Raw genomic sequence first — 19,807 nt, forward strand, 5'->3', positions numbered from 1 at the left:
TTTGAATTTTATTTTTTGTATTGAAAAAGGTTATATTGTTTACTTCATTAAAAATATTTTATACAATTTCAATAAAGAACGATTTCAGTTTGTGTGCATTTATTTTTTTTTATTCCCATTAACTAGTTATAAGTGTAAATCAAGATTTTTAACACTGCACAACGTCAATAAGAAGAAATTTGTTACTGAAATTAATTAGCCTGCATAAAGTTTTTTAAAACTGATGTAGTTCTAAAATAGTATTTTAGATTCTCCTTGACAATGGGTGAAATATCAGACTTATAAAGAAATATAAATTGTTTTAAGACTAAAATTTATTGTATTTATACTAAAAATTGTTTTCACATTATTAATTTATTAACTCCTCACATAACATCAATATTTTTTAACATACATAATTCTTTAAATTGCCTTTGTTTTGTAGGCTAATAGCTCTTGTCATTTACCTTCAAAAACACAAACAATTATTAGAACGTTATTTATATTGTAAATAAATTAAGAGATATCAGAGTCCTAACCTGATGAGGGTAAGTTTTATTTTTAGTGTTATTGATATGGTGAAAAAGAATAACATTTCTTGAAGGATAGTTTTGTATTGGTATTGTGTGGTTTTTAAGTGAATAGCCATTTTAAAAAATTTAAGTAAACTGTTATGTTATTAATGTAATATTTGTTCTTGTTTTGAAGATATATGACAAGAGCGATTAGGCTGAAAAAAAAATTTTAATGATTTGAGGTATGCACAAAAATATTAGTATTATGTAAGGAGGTACTATAGTAATGTGAAAAAAATTTTTAGGTTGTTTGAGAATGGCCTAAGGGTTAAAATGTTGGAAGTATTTTAAAATAAAAAGTTGAGAGAAATTTGGATCATTGAAGTTGCTTTAATATAAATCAATTAATAAATATATTAAATCAGTAATATAAAAATGTTATTGCCTGTTCGTTTTCCAAACAAAAAAATGTTTTATTTTTTACACCAGTTTGTATAACTGGAGTGTTTGGGTTACTGAGATTGCACTGTATATCCAATAGAGATCTTATTGGCAAAATAAAATTTATTTTAGTATATAAAGTCGTTATATCAACTTTTGGAAAATTATTATTTAAATATTAATATTTAAGTAATAAATAGTTTTTGTCTGAAGAATATTTATTTGTCAAAAAAATCTTTACTCTTGAGAAATGGATATTTTAAATTTGAATAAAAACTCTTTAATTATCTGTTATAATGTTATCTATGAACAATAATACAAATTTAAAAGTATCTTAACAAAGTATGAAACTCAACCCTAGAGTATTTGTCAAGGTAATACTTGCTTGGATTGTTGTGGTAGACCAATGTCATCAAATGATTTTTTGTTTGTTTTTAGTATCTTTCAATTAATTTCCCTATTTAATTATTGACTTTATGTTAATTTAATTATTAAAGATTTATAAATAAATCAGTCATAACATAACTAGAGAAATATGTTGTAAAAGTGAACAAAATATTATTAACTAAAATAAATCACAAATTGACTGAAAACAATTATTAAAGCAAACTCATTATAATAAATCATTAAAGTAATCATTCATTTACCACTTCAACTAGGTGTAATCATAAGGAAATGAGTTTTTAAATTGTTTGAGAGTGGTTTATTTCATTATTAATTCACACAATTTTGATCCACCTAAACTCTCAACTTTTATTTTTAGGAATTCAACAACGTTTCGGCCCTCAAGGAGACAATAAATAATTTTTGTTTTTATATTAATTACATTGTTTCCTTAACAACATACTAATATTTTTGAGTATACCTTAAATATTGATGTCATTTGCTTTAAAATCTTTTCTCCATGCTAATTGCCCATGTCATATCTTTAAAATAAATTAAATATTCAAATGATTGGAGAAGTTTGTCGGGGGTCCGGTCAGCAAAAAACAACATAAATAAACAAAACCATATTTATTTATTTTATGCCAACGTTTCGACCTGAGTTTCAGGTCTTCATCAGGGCTATAGAACAAAAGAGATAACAACAACGTTTAGAGAAACATAAAATTGTGAAACTCAGATCAAAACGTCGGCATAAAATAAATAAATATGGTTTTGTATATTTATGTTGTTCTTTGCTGACCGCACCCCCTGACAAACTTCTCCAATCATTAATCTACGGTCAACTATCTACACCTCATTATAAATATTAAAATAATACAACAAATTTCAAATAATGTTTTTAAATCTAAAACTTTTTCATATAAATAATCTTCTCTTTTTCCACTTATAAACATCATTAATAACAGACCTACCTTCAACAGTTTAGGACTCTGTTATCATTTTATCATTAAAAATATTATTTTTACATTTAATCCAATTTTAATTTATTTGCTTATAACTTATCATTTCTTAAATCCACAATTACTGTATTTTTTTACATTCATATTCCCCCTCTCTTTTTTATTTTTTCACATATCCACTCACCTATACATGCTTTTATATGTGTGTGTGTGTGTGTGTATATATTACATATACATCTGTACAAATCAAGGATTTATACATTTATCTTTTTACCAACTTTTTTCTAATAATTGCATATTTATTTTGCTTCAAATTTCAGAATAATGGTGGTTTAGTCCTTTAGAATCGGATTTGGAATTTATGATATAATTAACATTTTTTGAAATGTAAATTGATTCTTATATTTTTCTAAAATTATTATTTTCTTTATGAATGACCTTGACATTTTTAAAATCAAAATCATGCTTATTTTGAACAACATGCACCAATGCTGCTTTCTTTAGGTCCTTTTTCATATTTTTTATATAATTCCCATGTTGATACATCCTATCTTTCATATATTGTTTAGTTCCACCAATATATATGGCTGGACAATTAATGCATGGAATTTTATAAACTAATCGAGATTTATATTTTCTATCTATTGGGGCCTTTGTTCTACTATAATAAATTTTTTATTTCTTGTATGGTTTGAAACATAATGAAATTTCTTCCATATCATAATATGTGAAAGATCTTTTTATACCTTCTCACAAACCTTTTATATAATTACAACAATAGTATTTTTTGTTTTCTCTTATCGCATTTTCATTTTGATTTTGGTCTATTCTATTATTTTGGATTTTTTGATATTTAATTCCCATATTTTCTTTATTAGCCCTTTAGGATAAAAGTTTTCCTAAAACATGTTAAGTAACTTTTCCTTTATTTTCACCAATCTAATTTCATCCGTTATTTTTATTGCCTTATTAAAAAGCAGTAATTTTAATTTAAGTTAATAGTAAATTTTAATCTTTCATAGTAACCATTTAAATATTTAAGCATCTTATTTTTATGTCACTTTAAGAATGCAGAAAATGTCATCAATATATTTAAACAAAATTTTTAATTTTACACCTGATTTATCCTGTCATCCTATTCACTTGAAATACAACGTTATTAATAACTTTTTTAATAGGGCATTTAAAATAACGGATGAAATTATATTGGTGAAAATATAGGAAAAGTTACTCCTTTACAGCTCAAGAAAACCTTATTATTCTATTCAGATTAACTATTAAACGATTTTCTTTTCTTATTAAAAAAAATACCACAAAATAAATGCTTCCGATCTATTTTAAGGTTACAGAGCCTAAGTATCAAAATTTAGTTCTTCTAACGTATAATAAATATTTATAAGTTAGAAGAAGTAAACGTATTTATTTTAAAATATTTATAAGTTAGAAGAAGTAAGTAAACGTATTTATTATAAAATATTTATAAGTCGGAAGAAGTAATAGCAACTGCTGCCGAAAATTGTGGTGTATTATAAGCTAACCTTTAACAAAGAGAGAAAGGAGTAAGTGTGCAGAGACAGAGATGTTCCCTCTTGAAAGATGGTTAGTTTTATTAACCAACTTAAGTTGTCTTTAGTGGGGTCAGTTTAGGGACCGTCAGTAAACTCTCGTCACGAAGGTGGGCTTCGGCCATATTGGTGGAACTGAGGTAAACTATTACGATCAAGTGAGCAGTGAATAACAGCTATGAAGGTTACGACTTCCAGGTTAGAGGTGTGCTGTGTTAGTTGTGGTTCTTGTTGAAGGTCAAGCACGTGGTGTCAGAAAAAGCTTGTTTAGAAAATAATTGGGAACGAAGATAGGTGTTTTAGAAATTATTGTGCATCCATATTTTCCGAAATACTCCGATAATGAAGAGAGCTTTGGATAATTCATCATCTAGTGTGGAAGAAGTAGATGGGAAGAAACACCGATATGATTCAACATGCAAAAAACCTATTATGAACACATTATACACAGCTTTAAAACTGGGTGCTAACTTGGAAGGTATTAAACTAATGCTTCACGACATCAATGACCTTAATGTTGGCTTTAGTTACAACTGTAGAAGTGTTTTACATCATGCTGTTAGCTCAAACTGTGAATTGGTAGTAGTAGAACAATTAATCAAAAATGGAGCAAATATTAATGCGAGGGATATATTTGGAACTACCCCACTACACTTAGCTGTGACCTGCAACAAAGCCTCAGAATTTGTCCCTAAACTTCTCGCTTTAGGAGCTGATGTAAATGCTAGAAATCAGTCAGGTGAGACTCCTCTCTATTTGGCAGTTAAGCAATTTAAAAAGTTTGATGTTATTAAAATTCTCCTTGAATTTGGAGCAGATACTGAATATGTCTATGATGATTTTTTGACAGCATTAGGTTTATTTTTAGAAAAATCTGCTGTGTTAGGTACTGTTGTGTTAGCTACTTCGTGTGCCAAAATTTTCATAAAGATAATTTTCCTCAAGAACTTTGTTAACAATTTTTCAAAAGTTCTTAAATTGAAGGAAGATTCAAGAATTAATTGGTGTGGTGATTTGCGCAAATTCATGGTCAAGTGCATTAGGGAACTTGGATTAATGCAGACAACTAAAATCAGTTCATTCCATTCAGTGTTTGATTTTGCCCTGTTTGGGAATAATTGTTATCCAAAACCGTTATATGCTGATTTAGATATAAATGATTCAGAGTTAACAACAATGTTTCCTATTTATAACGATGTCATTAAACATACTATTGGTTTAGCGTTGCAAAGGGGGCAGTGGATTAATCAATTCAAGGACCTGCAGACATACAGGATATCAAAAAAAGATGATTCTGAAGGTAGAGAAAAAGAAGTTATTCTTAACTTTGACTGCATTGAAAAGATTTGTTATTATTTGACTAATCAGCAACTACACAATTTTTTGAAAGCATTCCAGGTGTCTTCAGAAATTTAGATAGAGTTACCCTTTCCTAGACCATGATCACATCAATTCATTATTTTGGATTCAGTTGCTGCCAAATGCGACATGAGTTAGTATCAGAAGGGGACTCAGGTTTAATGTGGTTTATTAAGATCATTTAATTGAGTCAATTTAGAGGAAGGATGGAAGTTATTGATGATTATAGGCTTTAATCAATGAGGGAATCATTGAGAGGAAAACTGCTGTCTTAGAATATTACTGTATCTCAATGGTACAGTCTATTACTTTATTCTTAAGGGATAAGATGATTCAATTGGTTGTCCAAAAACCAATATTAGCCCTCTAGGAAATGGTTTTAAGTATTTTAAGATAATTTGTGTCTCAACTTGTATTGTTTATAATATGTACTGACCTTTATTTTATTTTATATTATATACTATATTTTATATTTTTTGTTTGTTTATTTATTTTGTTGTTTTTTTCCCTTTAACTAATTGATAAGTGTAAATCAAGATTTTAACACTGCACAATGCCATGTGAATATGAAGAAATATGGTAATTTTGGACTGAAATTAATTAGCTAGCATAATGTTTTTTAAAACTGGTGTAGTTTTAAAATAGTATTTTAGATTGTCCTTGACAATGGGCGTAATGTCGGACTTATAAAGAAATATAAATTGTTTTAAGACTAAAAGTTATTGTTAATTATGAGAGATAGTTGACCGTGGATGACTTACGAGGAGAAGATGGTTGGGGGTGCGGACAAAGAGAAACACAAATAAGTAGGTGTAACCTACTATATTGTGCCAACGTTCTAGCCTTCTTCAGGGCTAAGAACAGAACAAGATAACAACCACAGTAAGTATAGAAAGTATAAACAGGAAAACATAAAATGATAAAATAAAAATCATTTTATTTTATATACTTACTGTGGTTGTTATCTTGTTCTGTTCTTAGCCATGAAGAAGGCTAGAAACTCTAGCCGAAACGTTGGCACAATAAAATAGGTTACACCTACTTATTTGTGTTTTTCTTTGACTGCACCCCCAACCATCTTCTCCTCGTAAAAGCTATTGTATTTATACTAAAAATTGTTTTCACATTAATATTTTTTAACATACATAAATCATTGAATTATTACAATTCATTTAAATTTATTTGATTTTTAGGCTAATAGCCCTTGTCTATCAAAAACAAAAACAATTATTAGAACATTATTTAAATTGTAAATAAATTAAGCTCAGTAATTAAGAGATATCAGGGTCCTAACCTGATGAAGGTAGGTTTAATTGTTAGTGTTGTTGATATGCCTAATAAAAAAAATAACATTTCTTGAAGGATAGTTTTGTATTGAGATTGTGTGGTTTTTAAGTGAATAGCCATTTTATAAAAATCAAAGGAAACTGTTATGAACCTTTTTTGTCAGCACTTATAATATATAAGAAAATTGTTTAATAGTTAAATTGGATATAACAATAAAGTTCGTGATATTTTTTTTTCTATCTTTTTATTTATACCCTCACCTGTCAAATACAAGATTCATAAATAGCGGGGAAAAATGAATAAAAAAATAATGAAAATGTAGAAACAAAAAAAGTATATGTTACTATCATTTATTTTAAATTTACTATACCATGCCTATTCATTATTAGGATCAAAACAATCTAGCTAGGTATAAATATAACTTCCAAAGCTTAAATAGTTAGTGATTGTTTTAAAACTGATATCCATAGATTTATAGCATAATAAATAAATATTCTTCAGACATAAACCTATTTAGTACTTAAATATTAACATTTAAATAATAATTTTCCTATAGTTTTTTTATTGAAAATTATATACAATAAAAAATTTCAAATAAAGTAAACAATATAAACCTTATCGATATAAAAATATTTTAATGCCAATAACTTACAAATTTCATCATTTGTTAATTTTTAATTCAGGTAAACATAAAAAGTATATGTATATCCTGAATAAGGGATAAAAACAAAAAAAAATATTCCATTGTTCAATACATGATTTCTATATACAAATACATATCGGAGATTTCTGTTGTTTTAAACATACAATTTTTTAATACAAGATTTCTATATGATAAGTTTGCTGTGAATCTTGAGGTTTCTTTTATAAATCAAAGAATTAATGTGAAAACTTTTCTTGTCTAATACACAGTTTATATAATTGATCAGTAGTACAACATAGAACTCAATTATAAACATGATGTTTACACAAATACAGACTCACAACAATCTTACTAATAGCTGTAACAAAGAACTGAATGTAAGTGATGGTTGCATTACATAACCACAGTCAGATATTCTATCACTCTACCTTAATGCAAACAATATTTGCCTTTCTTAAACCAATTAATTCTAGAAACTTGTTGGGCTTGGAGCCTGGAAGTGTTTTTGTCATGATATCAGTGACCATGTTTTCTATTGGCAAGGACTCTAGCAGAATGGATCCTTCTTTTACTGCTTCTCTCACAACATGGTACCTAATGTCAAAATATTTTGTCCTTTTGTTCAGAATATGATTTTCTGATAGTCTCTGAGCTGACTCGTTATCATTACATATAATAACAGCATTGTTCTTCTTAACTAATCCACAAAGAAAAGCCTTTAAGTACTTAGCTTCTTTTTCTCCATCACTTGAAGAGAGATATTCTGCCTCAGTACTATATAAGGAACTGTTTTTTGTTTCTTACTCTCCAATGTTATAATGCTTCCAACAAGCTTGAAAACAAAAGATCTTCGGCCTTCTTTATTGTTGCCCCAGTCTGCATCAACATATCTAATTAAGTTGGTGTTACCTTTTGAATAACAAAGACATAAATCTTTTGTGCCTTTTAAGTATCACAACATACACTTCGAAGCATTCCAGAATTCTTTCCTATGTCCCTTATTTTACTGGCTAAGTACACTTGCTATGTGACCAATATCTGATCTGCATGTCATAGCTAAACACACCAAAATATCCTATTAATTCTCTGTAAGTGTATGAATCGTTGTCTTCTTGATTTACTATTGGTAGTGAGATGCTGGATTCCACAGGTGGAACACAATGTTTTGCATCAGACATATTAAACCTTTCCAGAATTTTCTCAATGCACTGGGTCTGATCAAGGAGTAATTCATTTTCTTTTCTTTTAATTCTCATTCCCAAGCTTGCAGAGCTTCTCCTAGATCTTTCATTCTAAAAGTTTTTAAAAGCTCTCCCTTGATTCGAACTTTCTCTTCTTAATCATTAATAAAAAGCAAAATATCATCAACATAAATTGCAATAATAAAATCCTAGTTATTTTAATTTCAGTAGTTAATACAAGGTTCTGCTTTAGATCTCTCTAATCCTTAGGATAACAGAACCTCATTTACTTTTTCATTCCATGTTCTTGAAGACTGGTTAAGTTCATAGATAGCACGCTGCAATCGACAAACTTTATCCTCTTTACCTTTTACAATAAGATTTTCTCGCTGTTCCATTTAATTTTTTTCTTTAAATTCTCCATTAAGAAACGCTGTTGATACCTCCAGGTGTGAAATTTCTGAATTAACCTTCACTGATAATGCTAACAACATTCTTATTGTTGAATTTCTTACCACTGGAGAATACCACTCAGTATAGTCAATCCCATAACTTTCTGTAAAACCTTTAGCCACCAATCGAGCCTTATATTAATATGAATTTTCTTTGTTCTTTTTGATTTTGGAATATCATTTGCATTTAACTACCTTTTGGGTAGGAGGAAGATCCACTAGCGTCCCTGCATTGTTTTCCTTGAATGAGATATTCTTTCTTTTATTGCTTCTTTCCAAAGTTCCACATCATCACAAGCCATTGCTTCTTCAAGACTATTTGGTTCTTTACTTTTACAATGTAGCCAGGAAACTCTTTGGGTTTTTTTACTCTTGTTGGATAGCGAGAATTTGCTTCTGTATTACTTTCATTTTCTTATATATTAAATTCATTTTCTTCTTCTTCTTTTTCATTATAATTCTGGTCAAATTAATCTTCAATAGACTATGATTCATTAGCTTCATTTAAGAATTCAAGGTTTAGTTCCTTTGGTTCATCATCATTACTATTATTTTTGGTTTCAATTTCACCTAAAGGTGTCAATGCACATATTCAGTACCTACTCCATATTCAAGGAAAACTTTAATAACGTCTCACTTTTAAAGTGGCTAACTGAAAAATAGACCTGACAGATTTCTAGCATTAACATCAGCTCCTAGAGCGAGATCTTTAGGGACATATTCCAAGTCTTTGTTGCTGGTCACAGCTAATTGTAGTGGACTCATTCCGAACAAATCCCTTTTATTAATAATTGCAAGTTTGGATATTGGTTCTTCTATTATCCCCAAATCACAGTTCCAGCTAATAGCATCATGCAAATCACCAAAATAGCCAGAATTAATATAAGCAATGTCCTAAAGAATTCGTTGAATACTATCCAACTCAGCACCCAGTTTTAAAGCTGAGAATAATGGCTTTCTTGACAGGTTTTTTGTTTGTTAAAAATCTTATTGGCTCTGCTTTCTATTTGCTTCAACACTAGAGAATGAATTCTCCAAAGCTCTCTTCATTATCAGAGTATCTAAAATATATATATTTAATATTATAATATACAATGTAAATATAATATTTAATAATATATTATAAATCCGGTTCTTAGGACACGTGGTATAGCGAAAGGGAGTACAGCCGTATCAGGAACGTGTGAAAGCGATCCAAGAAGCGCTTTTACCGGGTATAATTAACTGTTACCGCAAGTTCATCTCGGGGATTGCGGAGATTACTCATCCATTAAGCGAAATTCTAAAAAAAGGGAAACGATTCTGGCTATTGGGGCCGTTCTATCCCAGCATTTCGAAGAGGGGAAACTCATTGCATATGCTGGACGGAAATTAAATTCGGCTGAAAAACAATACAGCGCGATTGAACGCGAACTTGGTGGTATGGGCTGTAGAATATTTTCTGCCATACATTTACGGCAGGAAGTTTGAACTACTAACGGATCACAAACCCATCTTACACCTCGGATCACTGAAAGAATCGTCAGCACGAGTATCGCGGTGGAAAGGAAGGCTCGCGGCATATAACTTCCACATCGTGTACAAGAAGGGCGTCGACAATGTAGTGGTGAACGCGATCGAGGACGAGGAAGCACCTGTTGAACCGTTTGCGATAAGGTATCTACGCGAATGGGCGGAGAGCGGGCCGGAAATTCCATTAGTTCAGAGTGAATCGGATGGGAATGCAACAACATATAGACCCACGGAACTTCCGGAGATCGATGAGATAATTAACGATAAAAAGTTGCAAATCGTTATAAAATCGGAACAGAAATAAGGGCGAGTGTTTACAAGGGCCTACCGACCAGATTGATTCGCGCCCCCGCTACTTTAGACATTCTCCTCTGGAGCGTATATTTACGGTATTCGCGAGGCCCTGTCCAGCTGCCACGTGTACGTAGGAAATAAAGTAATAGTGGACAAACTGAAAAGACTGTGAAGACAGGGGCGCGTAGTAGTGGGTTATTCGTTAACTAGATGTCCACAACAGGTAGAGACGATCGCTGACCCAGAGGCGTATCAAAAACTCGTCGCCGACCACAACGCAGGCAAAACAAATCACAGGAGTATAGAGGAAACCTTGCGCGCGCTAAAGCTATTTTACTTCTGGAAATCTGTGAGGCGCACCGTGCGTGACTGTATCGCGTCATGCGTCATATGTCAACAGGCCAAGTACGATCGCCGACGGGGTTCGGCAAAACAGTGGGATATTGCATAAGGATTGCGCATGCCACTGCTGCCAATAAACATCTTTTTTTAAAACTTTATTTCCATAAATATATACATAATTAATGGTGGACCATTTAATTAATTTTTTTGGGAACAGTTTTCTGAAAACGCGGTGCAGCCCAGCACTCGATTGAGTGCCTTAAGATGGGGATACACCTTATCCTTCAGCATCCGTTCGGTACGTCCAACATCTCTGGTCCGCATCCGTCCAGTTTTCACTTCCAGTACGCAGCCTAGTCCAGCCCTCCTGGTCTCAGCCTGCTTCTTCGCTGTCCTCTTCATCTTCCATTGGTGGCTCGCTGGCTCCGGGTATTTGAGCCCTTCCCAATGTAAATTGCGTTGAGCCGACCACCTTCCTCCACCCGTTCATGAACTCCCTGAAGAACGGGTAGTTATCCTCCTCCATCAGGAGATGGAAGTCCGACTCGGTGAGGGCGAAGATCCCGGTTTTTCTCTTCAACCTGGCACGCGGTCAGTCCTTCCATCGCAGTGCAGTCCAAACCACATGCTCTGCCGTTTCTGGGATCCTACTCGTCGGGCACCGGGGGTCGATGTTCTTTCCGAAGCTTTGCAGCTTTCCCCGGAATCCAGACTAGCACATCTCTCCGCTTCGTTCTTCAATCTGGCTCTGCTATTCTCGGCCACGATGACTGTCAGGTCGCCGACGTAGGCCGTTGCAAGGAACCCTCTATCTTCTAGTTCCCCCAACAACTCGTCGAACACCAACTTCCAAAGGGCCTGGTCGAGAACCGAACCCTGCGGGCAGCCTCTCTTGATGATCCTTCTCTCGACCTCGGAATAGTCCTCACAATACGGAATGATCCTCACACTCCTGTTACTAAGGTAACTACTCACGAGGGAGTATAAGTTGCTGGGGGTGTCGAACTCCTACAACCGCTGGAGTACGCGCAACCACCAAACACTATCGAAGGCGGAGGATATGTCGAAGAGTATCATCAAGACATATTTCTCTGCCCTCCCTTCTACATCCTCACGCACTCTCAGCAGCGCATCTGTTGTTCCCTTGCCATCTATCGAGCCGTATTGCCGTGGGTGACTCGCAGTACTGAGGATTGGTCTGAGGCTATGCACTATCATATGCTCCAGGACCTTGCTGATAACAGGGAGGAGGCATATAGGCCGATAGGCCTTTGGCGATTCCTTATCCTTGCCTCCCACTTTGTAGAGCAATCTCAGCTTTGAAATCCTCCACCTGCTCGGAAAGTACCCCTTATCCAAGCACTCGTTGAAGATTTCCAACAGCTCCTCTTCGATATATGGGGTTCCTGAGGATTGCAGCGTACCTGCGGTACCTGGTGGCTATGACGTGGTTCGTCTCACCATACTCGCCTCTGCACTGTCCTGGGTCGGATCATCCCTGGGGTATGTATAGTCAATATACATCATCGCCGTTTATTCCAGGGTGGTTGCTTGGGCCCCTCCAACTTTGATGGCAGCCCATCATTTGTATTGGCTTCACCTTGCCCAGTGCTATCCTGTACGGGATGCCCCAGGGATTCTTCTCCGTCTCCTCTACGATGAACTCGTCCCAGGACTTCTTCTTCTGGTGACGCACGCCGTTTCGGTATACCCTATACCTATGCTTGCTTTTCTCTCGGAGCGCAGCTCTGCTCTCTTCATTTTTGCACTCCTGGTACCTACGCCTGGCCCTATAGTAATCTGTCTTCAGCTGCGTCAGGGTCGGCGTCCACTATGGGATCGGACGTGCTCTCGCCCTATGGCGCTCAAAGGTAATATTTGCCGCTTGGGTGAAGGCGCCCGTCAGGGTTGCCACTCTGTGGTCAATTCCTGACTCTTCCTTCATTCATGGAAGGCCCCACCTCCTCCCTTTCTCTATCAACTAATATCCCCTACAGTTCACTGGAGAAGGCTCTCCAGTTCGCCGATCGAGTCAGGAAGCCCCTTTCCTCCGCTAGGGCTCCGCCTTCCTCCTCCACTGAAGGCTATGACCCGGTGGTCGGAGCTCGTGTCTGATCTTAGGGCCCAGTCCGCAATTCGTTTCGCCATGAGAGCCGTGACCAGTGTCACGTCTATCAACACTGACGCCTCGCACACACGAATATGGGGCCAGGGGACTCTTTCATAACGACGAGCTGACACCTAGCCACGCTCTCTTCTATCAGCCTCTCTCTGGAGTCTGTGCGAACCGAACCCCAGGCCGTGCTCCTCGAGTTGGTGTCAGAACAGACTATCGCATTATTATACTTGAGTACGACAGAATCCACAGCAGCAATACTATCGTTGATATCTTAGTTATTCTTTCTAGGTGGCATGTACGACGAAACAAGGACGAAGGAGATCCTTCCCCACCTCTAGTAACATGCCGCCTAAACTCCAGTGGAAAATTGGTTTAGTTCCATAACGTCGAGGGAAGGATTAACTATCACAATCGCCGCTCTTGGCCTCCTCTCACCACTGCCCAAAGCGACCACCCTCGACGCCACACCAAACTCTGTAACCACATTGTTGCGACATGGTTCCTGAAGTTCCATGATGTCGACGTTTCGGGCGAGAGTCCTAAATTCGTCCGCGACCACTCGTCTTCGGCCCATATTGACCTGCAGGATCTGCAGCCTACGCATAGCGCGTTCTCTTCGCCTGCATGACCATCTTCTCCAGATGTAGCGGACATTCCCTGGTGCCCCCCCAATGTTAGAGATCTTTTCCCTCTCTGCCTTGCTCGCTACAGTTTCTGCAGCGCGGTGGCAGTCCCTTCTTCTTTACCGGACATTCCTTAATCGTATGCCCCGTGCCAAGAGACCACTTACACGCCAGGTCCTCTGTACATGCCTTGGCAGGGTGTCCATACTGACACCGCAGGCAGAGCAGGGGATCGTGGTAGTATCTCATGCTCCACCATCCTGTCGTTGTGTCGACTGCGGACAAGTTCATCAGGGCGAGCCTCACTGACTAGTGGACTTCCACCACCCACGTCATCGATAGCCCACCCCTAACAGGAGTGTCACAATTTCATCAGTTTTCTGGTTTATGTGCTCCTGGTTTTTAATGCTGAACTTTGTGTTAGTCAGGTACCTCCTTATTCCGTCAGCTAGGGTCCTGGCTCTCTCCGAGAGAGAATCGTCAACTCTAGTCCTCTTTTTCCTCTTCTCCTTGGGGCTCTGTGGGCTCACTCGCCTCCCCACACTCGCATCCGTCATCGGAAAGTCCGATTCTGGCATTGAGGAGCCATCCCCATCCTTCCCGACCATTAAAGTCTCCTTCGCGATGGCCACCTACTTCCCTTATCCGGCGTTAAAATCACCGATAGGTCCATCGATGACCCTTTTCCATCTTGATCCATCGTTGAAATCTCCTAGTTAACCACCGAAGACCCGCTTCTTTCCTCACCCTCCGTTAAAGTCTCCGGGATTTTCGAGCTTCTGTCCTCATTTCCGGCCCCGGAAGGAATCTTTCAACTTCCGTTGATAATGCACCTTCCCCCTTTGGGCAAGGTGCACAGCGCGACACCACTCCAGGCACCTCACTCCAACACACAAACTTTAATCTTACGCATAAACTTTAACCTCCAACTCACTTTAAACTTTAAAATTATATATTTTACCCTAGGGTCCTCCAATTGGGGTCGTGTAGGTATTCTTTCTTTTCAGTTTTTTGTGCTCTACACGACTGTCCACTGCACGATGTGATACCCTGACTTTTGAAGGTCACGTGGGGTGAAAACCACCTCGTTGTCCCACTCTTCGTCGAAACTATTCGGTGGAATTTCTTCAAATTTCACACAGCACTATACCACTCCTCTACCAACGTTTCGGTACTCTCCTGTTCTCATAAATATCCCTACAAACACTTTAAAAACATTAGGAAAGTTCTAAATCACACCCACCACACTCGAACCTTTACAATCGGTCCAAGTGGACATTTACTCTAACGAAAAACAATAGTGACTAATAGCGGTTGACCCATTCAGTAAAATCGCGATGGCCTACCCAATCGAAGCTAAGACCCCCGGGGCGGTGTGATAGGGGATTTTCCAATGGTGTGCAACCTACGGGGTACCGGACGAAATCATATCAGATTGCGGTTTGATAATTCGCAGTGGGAGCGAGATGTTAGGCATTACCTGGCGACTCAACACTCCCCATCACATCAAGGGCAGCGTCGCGGTTGAACGATAGCAAAACACGCTAGGGGAACATCTTCGGTTGCTCAAGTTAGGGCGGAATCTCGAGCCATACGAAGCGATGCCCCCCGCGGTTATAGCATATAACAATACAATCCATACGGCCACGGGGTTATCACCCGTAGAGATAGTTCTAGAAGAGAGAACGTATATGTATATATTTTTTTAGTGTAAGATATTTGGTTTTATTATTTTTTTTTTTGTTAGTTCCTCCATACGAAGGAACTGGAGGGAGGGTGTTAGCTGTATATATCCTCATGATAATAATGAGAACTCTGTACTACTAGGATTAGTTACTTTGTTACTAAGTTTGACAACAAACCATGTCAGGAATAACCTCTTTGGACATTGTATATTGATAGGTGGTTATCCGTTATAGGTTATCGGTTAGTTAGCGCCTGGCACATCCTTCGGTCATGTCGATTGTTCTATTTATCTAATAATATATCTGTTCAACCCATTGAACTCTTTTTATTATATTGTCCCAACAGGTTATGGGCCCAGACTGTGTAAATCCGTGAAAGTATTCGGGAACGTGTAGTGTTCGCTCCGAGTCGGTTTACCGGTATCCTTGAGAGGCTAAGATGGCGTCGTCAACCGTGTACCCCTAGTTGGACGACTCAAACTATAAAAACTGGAAATTTAGAGTTATGTGCCTTTTAGAAGAGAAGGGAGTTGAGCACACTATGAAAGAAGAATGGGAAGCAAAAACAACAGCAGATAAAGAAGCGGAAAAGAAAGCGAAGAATTTGGTGATTAACTGCGTCACGGATCGCCATATTGACTATGTTCGAGATGCTGGGCGAGAGATGCTATCTCGCTTGGGTAAAGTTTTCGAAAGGAAGAGCACCATTTCAAAACTCCTCGTACGGAAGAGACTTTTATCATTAAAGTGTACTACACCCCTTCAAGAACACTTTGACTCATTGGTGCGAGATCTGGAAGCGATGGGATCCAAGTTGGAAGAGGACGACCTCGTTTGCCACTTGTTGCTCACCATACCAGAGAAATATGAAAAAGTTGTTACGGTTTTGGAGGCAATAGACACCGACCTAACCCTTGACTTCGTGAAATCTAGATTGTTGGACGCCGAACTGAAGAATGACATGCAGTCGGAAAACCACGAAGATGACATTTCTTTTGATGCAAGGACAGGATTAAACAAGTTCAGGAAGTGCTACGAATGTGGTGAATCTGGACATTTGTTAACGAATTGCCCTAAAAAGCGCGATCACAAGCTGCTATCGAGAGGAGGTTATCGACGGGAAAATAAATCGAGAGAATCGAAATCGAAAGGTTTTACATGTGAAGAGGTAACCTTCGTAGCTGTAAATAATGATGAATGTTGTGCTTTTACCGGAAAAAGTGAACTTGAGAACGAAATCACTTTTATTTTGGACTCAGGTTGCACAGACCATCTGGTTAAGATGGATCTGTTTCCGTTTGTCACGAACATTGAAAATTTAAAGTTCCCCATTAGGATTAAAGTGGGCAATGGACAAGATCTGGAAGCCAAGCAAAAGGGATTGATGCGATTCTCAAAGGATTCTACGATGATAAAACTGGAAGTGTTGATTGTACCGGATTTGACTTTGAATTTGCTATCAGTGAAGAAAATTGTTAATGCTGGTAAGAAAGTTGTTTTTTCTTCTGAGAGTGTCTATATATCTGGCGAAAATTTTAAACTTAATTGCCAAAGTGTTGGAAAATTGTACACCGTTAAATTGACAGTACCTGAAGAGACTCATAAGACATATTCTGCTTTGACAATACCTGAAGAGACTCATAAGACATATTCTGCTTTGACAATACCTGAAGAGACTCATAACACATATTCTGCTGTACAGTCAAATATTTGGCACTTGCGTTTGGGCCCTGTGAATCGAAATAGTTTACGTCAAATGGGATTGCCCAACTCTACCGATGTATGTGACTCGTGCCAACAGGCCAAGGCTGTTCGTCAACCGTTTCGCTCTGTTATTGGACCACGATCAAGAAGAAAGACACTGATGTAGGTGGACCTGTAAAGACTGCTACAATTAATGGTGAGAAGTATTATCTTTGTGTAATTGATGACTTTTCACATTTCTGTGTTATATACCTTATGAAAAACAAAAGTGAAGCTGCAGATAATCTTATGAAATTTATCAAAGAACTTTCAAACCGAATCGGGAACTCTGTCAGTCGCATTAGACTTGACAATGGTGGAGAATTTAGGTCTGATATTTTTAAAAGCTTTTGTCAAAATAATGGCATAAGATTGGAATATACGGCTCCTTACTCACCTTCTATGAACGGGGTAAGTGAGAGAATAAATAAAACTTTAATGGACAAGGTCCGAGCTATGTTTGTGGGTACAGGCTTACCTAAAACACTATGGGGTGAAGCTATAAGGACAGCAGCCTTCCAGCTAAATCGTTCACCAACAGTTGCACTTAGAGGAAAAATCCCGACAGATATTTTCTCTGGAAAAGATGATTTAAGTAGGCTGCGGGTATTTGGCTGTAAGGCTTGGACACTAAAACTTCCTCGGGCAAATAAATTAGATCCTAGAGCCAAGCCTGGCATATTTGTGGGCTATGGTGCTAACGGATATAGAATTTGGGACTCTAAAGCAAACAATGTCTACGTTTCCCGAGATGTCACCGTTGACGAAAATAATTTTCGCTATGACAATAATCCCGATATAAACAATAAAAGAATTATTGGAGAGGAGACTTTGGATGGATCCAAACTACCTCAAGAAGAGAATAATGAAAATAAAAATAAAGAACAAGAAATAGAAACAGTGGAAAATATTTTTGAGGAAGAAGAGTATAAGAAAGTAAAGAGGAAAAAGATAAAGCCTAAATATTTAGAAGACTACGAGGTTTATTCAGCCTATTGTTTATCGAGCCAAGAAACTCCAGTGAGTTTTGAAGAAGCAACCAAAGACAGTCAATGGAGAGAACTACTCGCTCACGAAACTATGAAGACATGGACTCCTGAAGACGTCCCTGAAGGAGAGAAGAAAGAAGGCGAGGCTGGTCGCCCGTGGCTTTCAGGATGATAACCCAGGTGAAAATAATTTTATTTATTCCCCAGTATGTAGGGTTGAAACAATTAGGGTGATATTGTCAATTGCTTGCCAGGGAGACTGGAAAATGAGACAGGTGGATGTCCCCACTGGCTTCCTGAATGGGAACATTGATTATCCCGTTTACATTAAGACTCCTAAGGGTGTAAACTCACCTACTAAAACATTAAAATTAAATAGACCCCTTTATGGTCTAAAAAAGGCTCCTAAATTTTGGAATGAGAGGTTTAATAGTTTTATGATTAATATTGGTTTCAAGAGGTCCAATTACGACTTCTGCTTTTATTCCAAAAAGAAAGTATTTTTTGTATTGTATGTGTATCACGGTTTGGTAGCTGGAGAAGATGAGTGTTCAGGAATTCATCAATCAATTAAAGGATGAATTCAACATTAGAGAGATGGAAGTGGCGAGCTTTCTGGGTATGAAGTTTGAAATAAATAATAATACAAAATAATAATAACTAACCCAAACTCATGTTGTGAAAAACTTCTTAAAAACTATAATATGCTGGATTGTAAAAGGGTCACCACTCCCATGGAAGTTGGTTGTAGGTTTGAGGAAACCAAAGGTCTTGTGGAGAAGATTCCACACAGGAGTTTGGTATGCAGCTTGTTGTATTTATGTACAATGACAAGGCCGGACTTATCATTCTGTGTCAGCTTCTTGGCACGTTACTTAGACAAAGGTACACAACAAACGTGGAAAGCTGCAAAGCGTGTTCTACGCTATCTTAAATACACAAAAGAAATGGGAATTTTTTTCGGAAAAACGAGGATATAGACTTGATTGGCTTTTCGAACGCAGACTGGGCAGGAGACATCGAGACCAGAAGAAGTGTGAGCGGCTTTGTGGCATTCTTGGCTGGCAACCCGGTGGCGTGGCACTCAAGAAAACAAACCTGTGTTGCCTTATCAACCATGGAGGCAGAATACATTGCTGCTGGTATCGCTGCTCAGGAGTTAGTGAATTTGTGCGGTTTGATAAGTGAGTTTAAGTGTGGTGAAGTTAGTGCTAGATTAAATGTTGATAACAATAGTGCTATTGCTCAGATTAAAAATCCAGAAAATTCCAAAAGAGCCAAACATATTGATATTAAATATCATTTTGTCAAAAAACTTGTAGATAATAAGAAAATTGTAATAGACTATATTAGTTCTGAAGAAAATGTTGCAGACTTATTCACAAAACCACTGGTCTACAAACAATTTAAAAAGTTTCGAGAATTGTTAATTGTTTAATTTTTCCAGATGTAAATTTTGAGTTACTTTGCAATTGAATCTTTACTTTTCTTTTTTGTGTATATAAAGTTTCAATTGAGGGGGTGTGTCAGGAATAACCTCTTTGGACATTGTATATTGATAGGTGGTTATCGGTTAGTTAGCGCCTGGCACATCCTTCGGTCATGTCGATTGTTCTATTTATCTAATAATATATGATGAGAAGATGGTTGGGGGTGCGGTCAATGAAATTGACCCATTTTCCCCGTTTCATTGACCGCACCCCCAACCATCTTCTCCTCATTTGTCTATCTT

At 36.8% G+C, this 19,807-nt stretch overlaps 2 protein-coding genes across 2 annotated transcripts in view; one reads left to right on the top strand and one right to left on the bottom strand.

Moving 5' to 3' along the window:
• The window catches only part of LOC106692917 (gamma-interferon-inducible lysosomal thiol reductase), a 160,469-nt gene that overhangs the window by 66,032 nt on the left and 74,630 nt on the right, over positions 1-19,807 (bottom strand). The gene's annotated exons all lie outside the window — the stretch shown is intronic.
• On the top strand, positions 3,789-6,091 carry LOC106692913 (putative ankyrin repeat protein RF_0381). The gene has a single exon (XM_014439152.2). It carries the CDS (start codon positions 4,189-4,191, stop codon positions 5,260-5,262), a length of 1,074 nt encoding a protein of 357 aa, XP_014294638.1. The 5' UTR covers positions 3,789-4,188; the 3' UTR covers positions 5,263-6,091.

Source organism: Halyomorpha halys, unplaced genomic scaffold (assembly GCF_000696795.3).
Source record: "Halyomorpha halys isolate HHAL.00 unplaced genomic scaffold, Hhal_1.1 Scaffold78.1, whole genome shotgun sequence".
NCBI classification, from domain to species: Eukaryota; Metazoa; Arthropoda; class Insecta; order Hemiptera; family Pentatomidae; genus Halyomorpha; species Halyomorpha halys.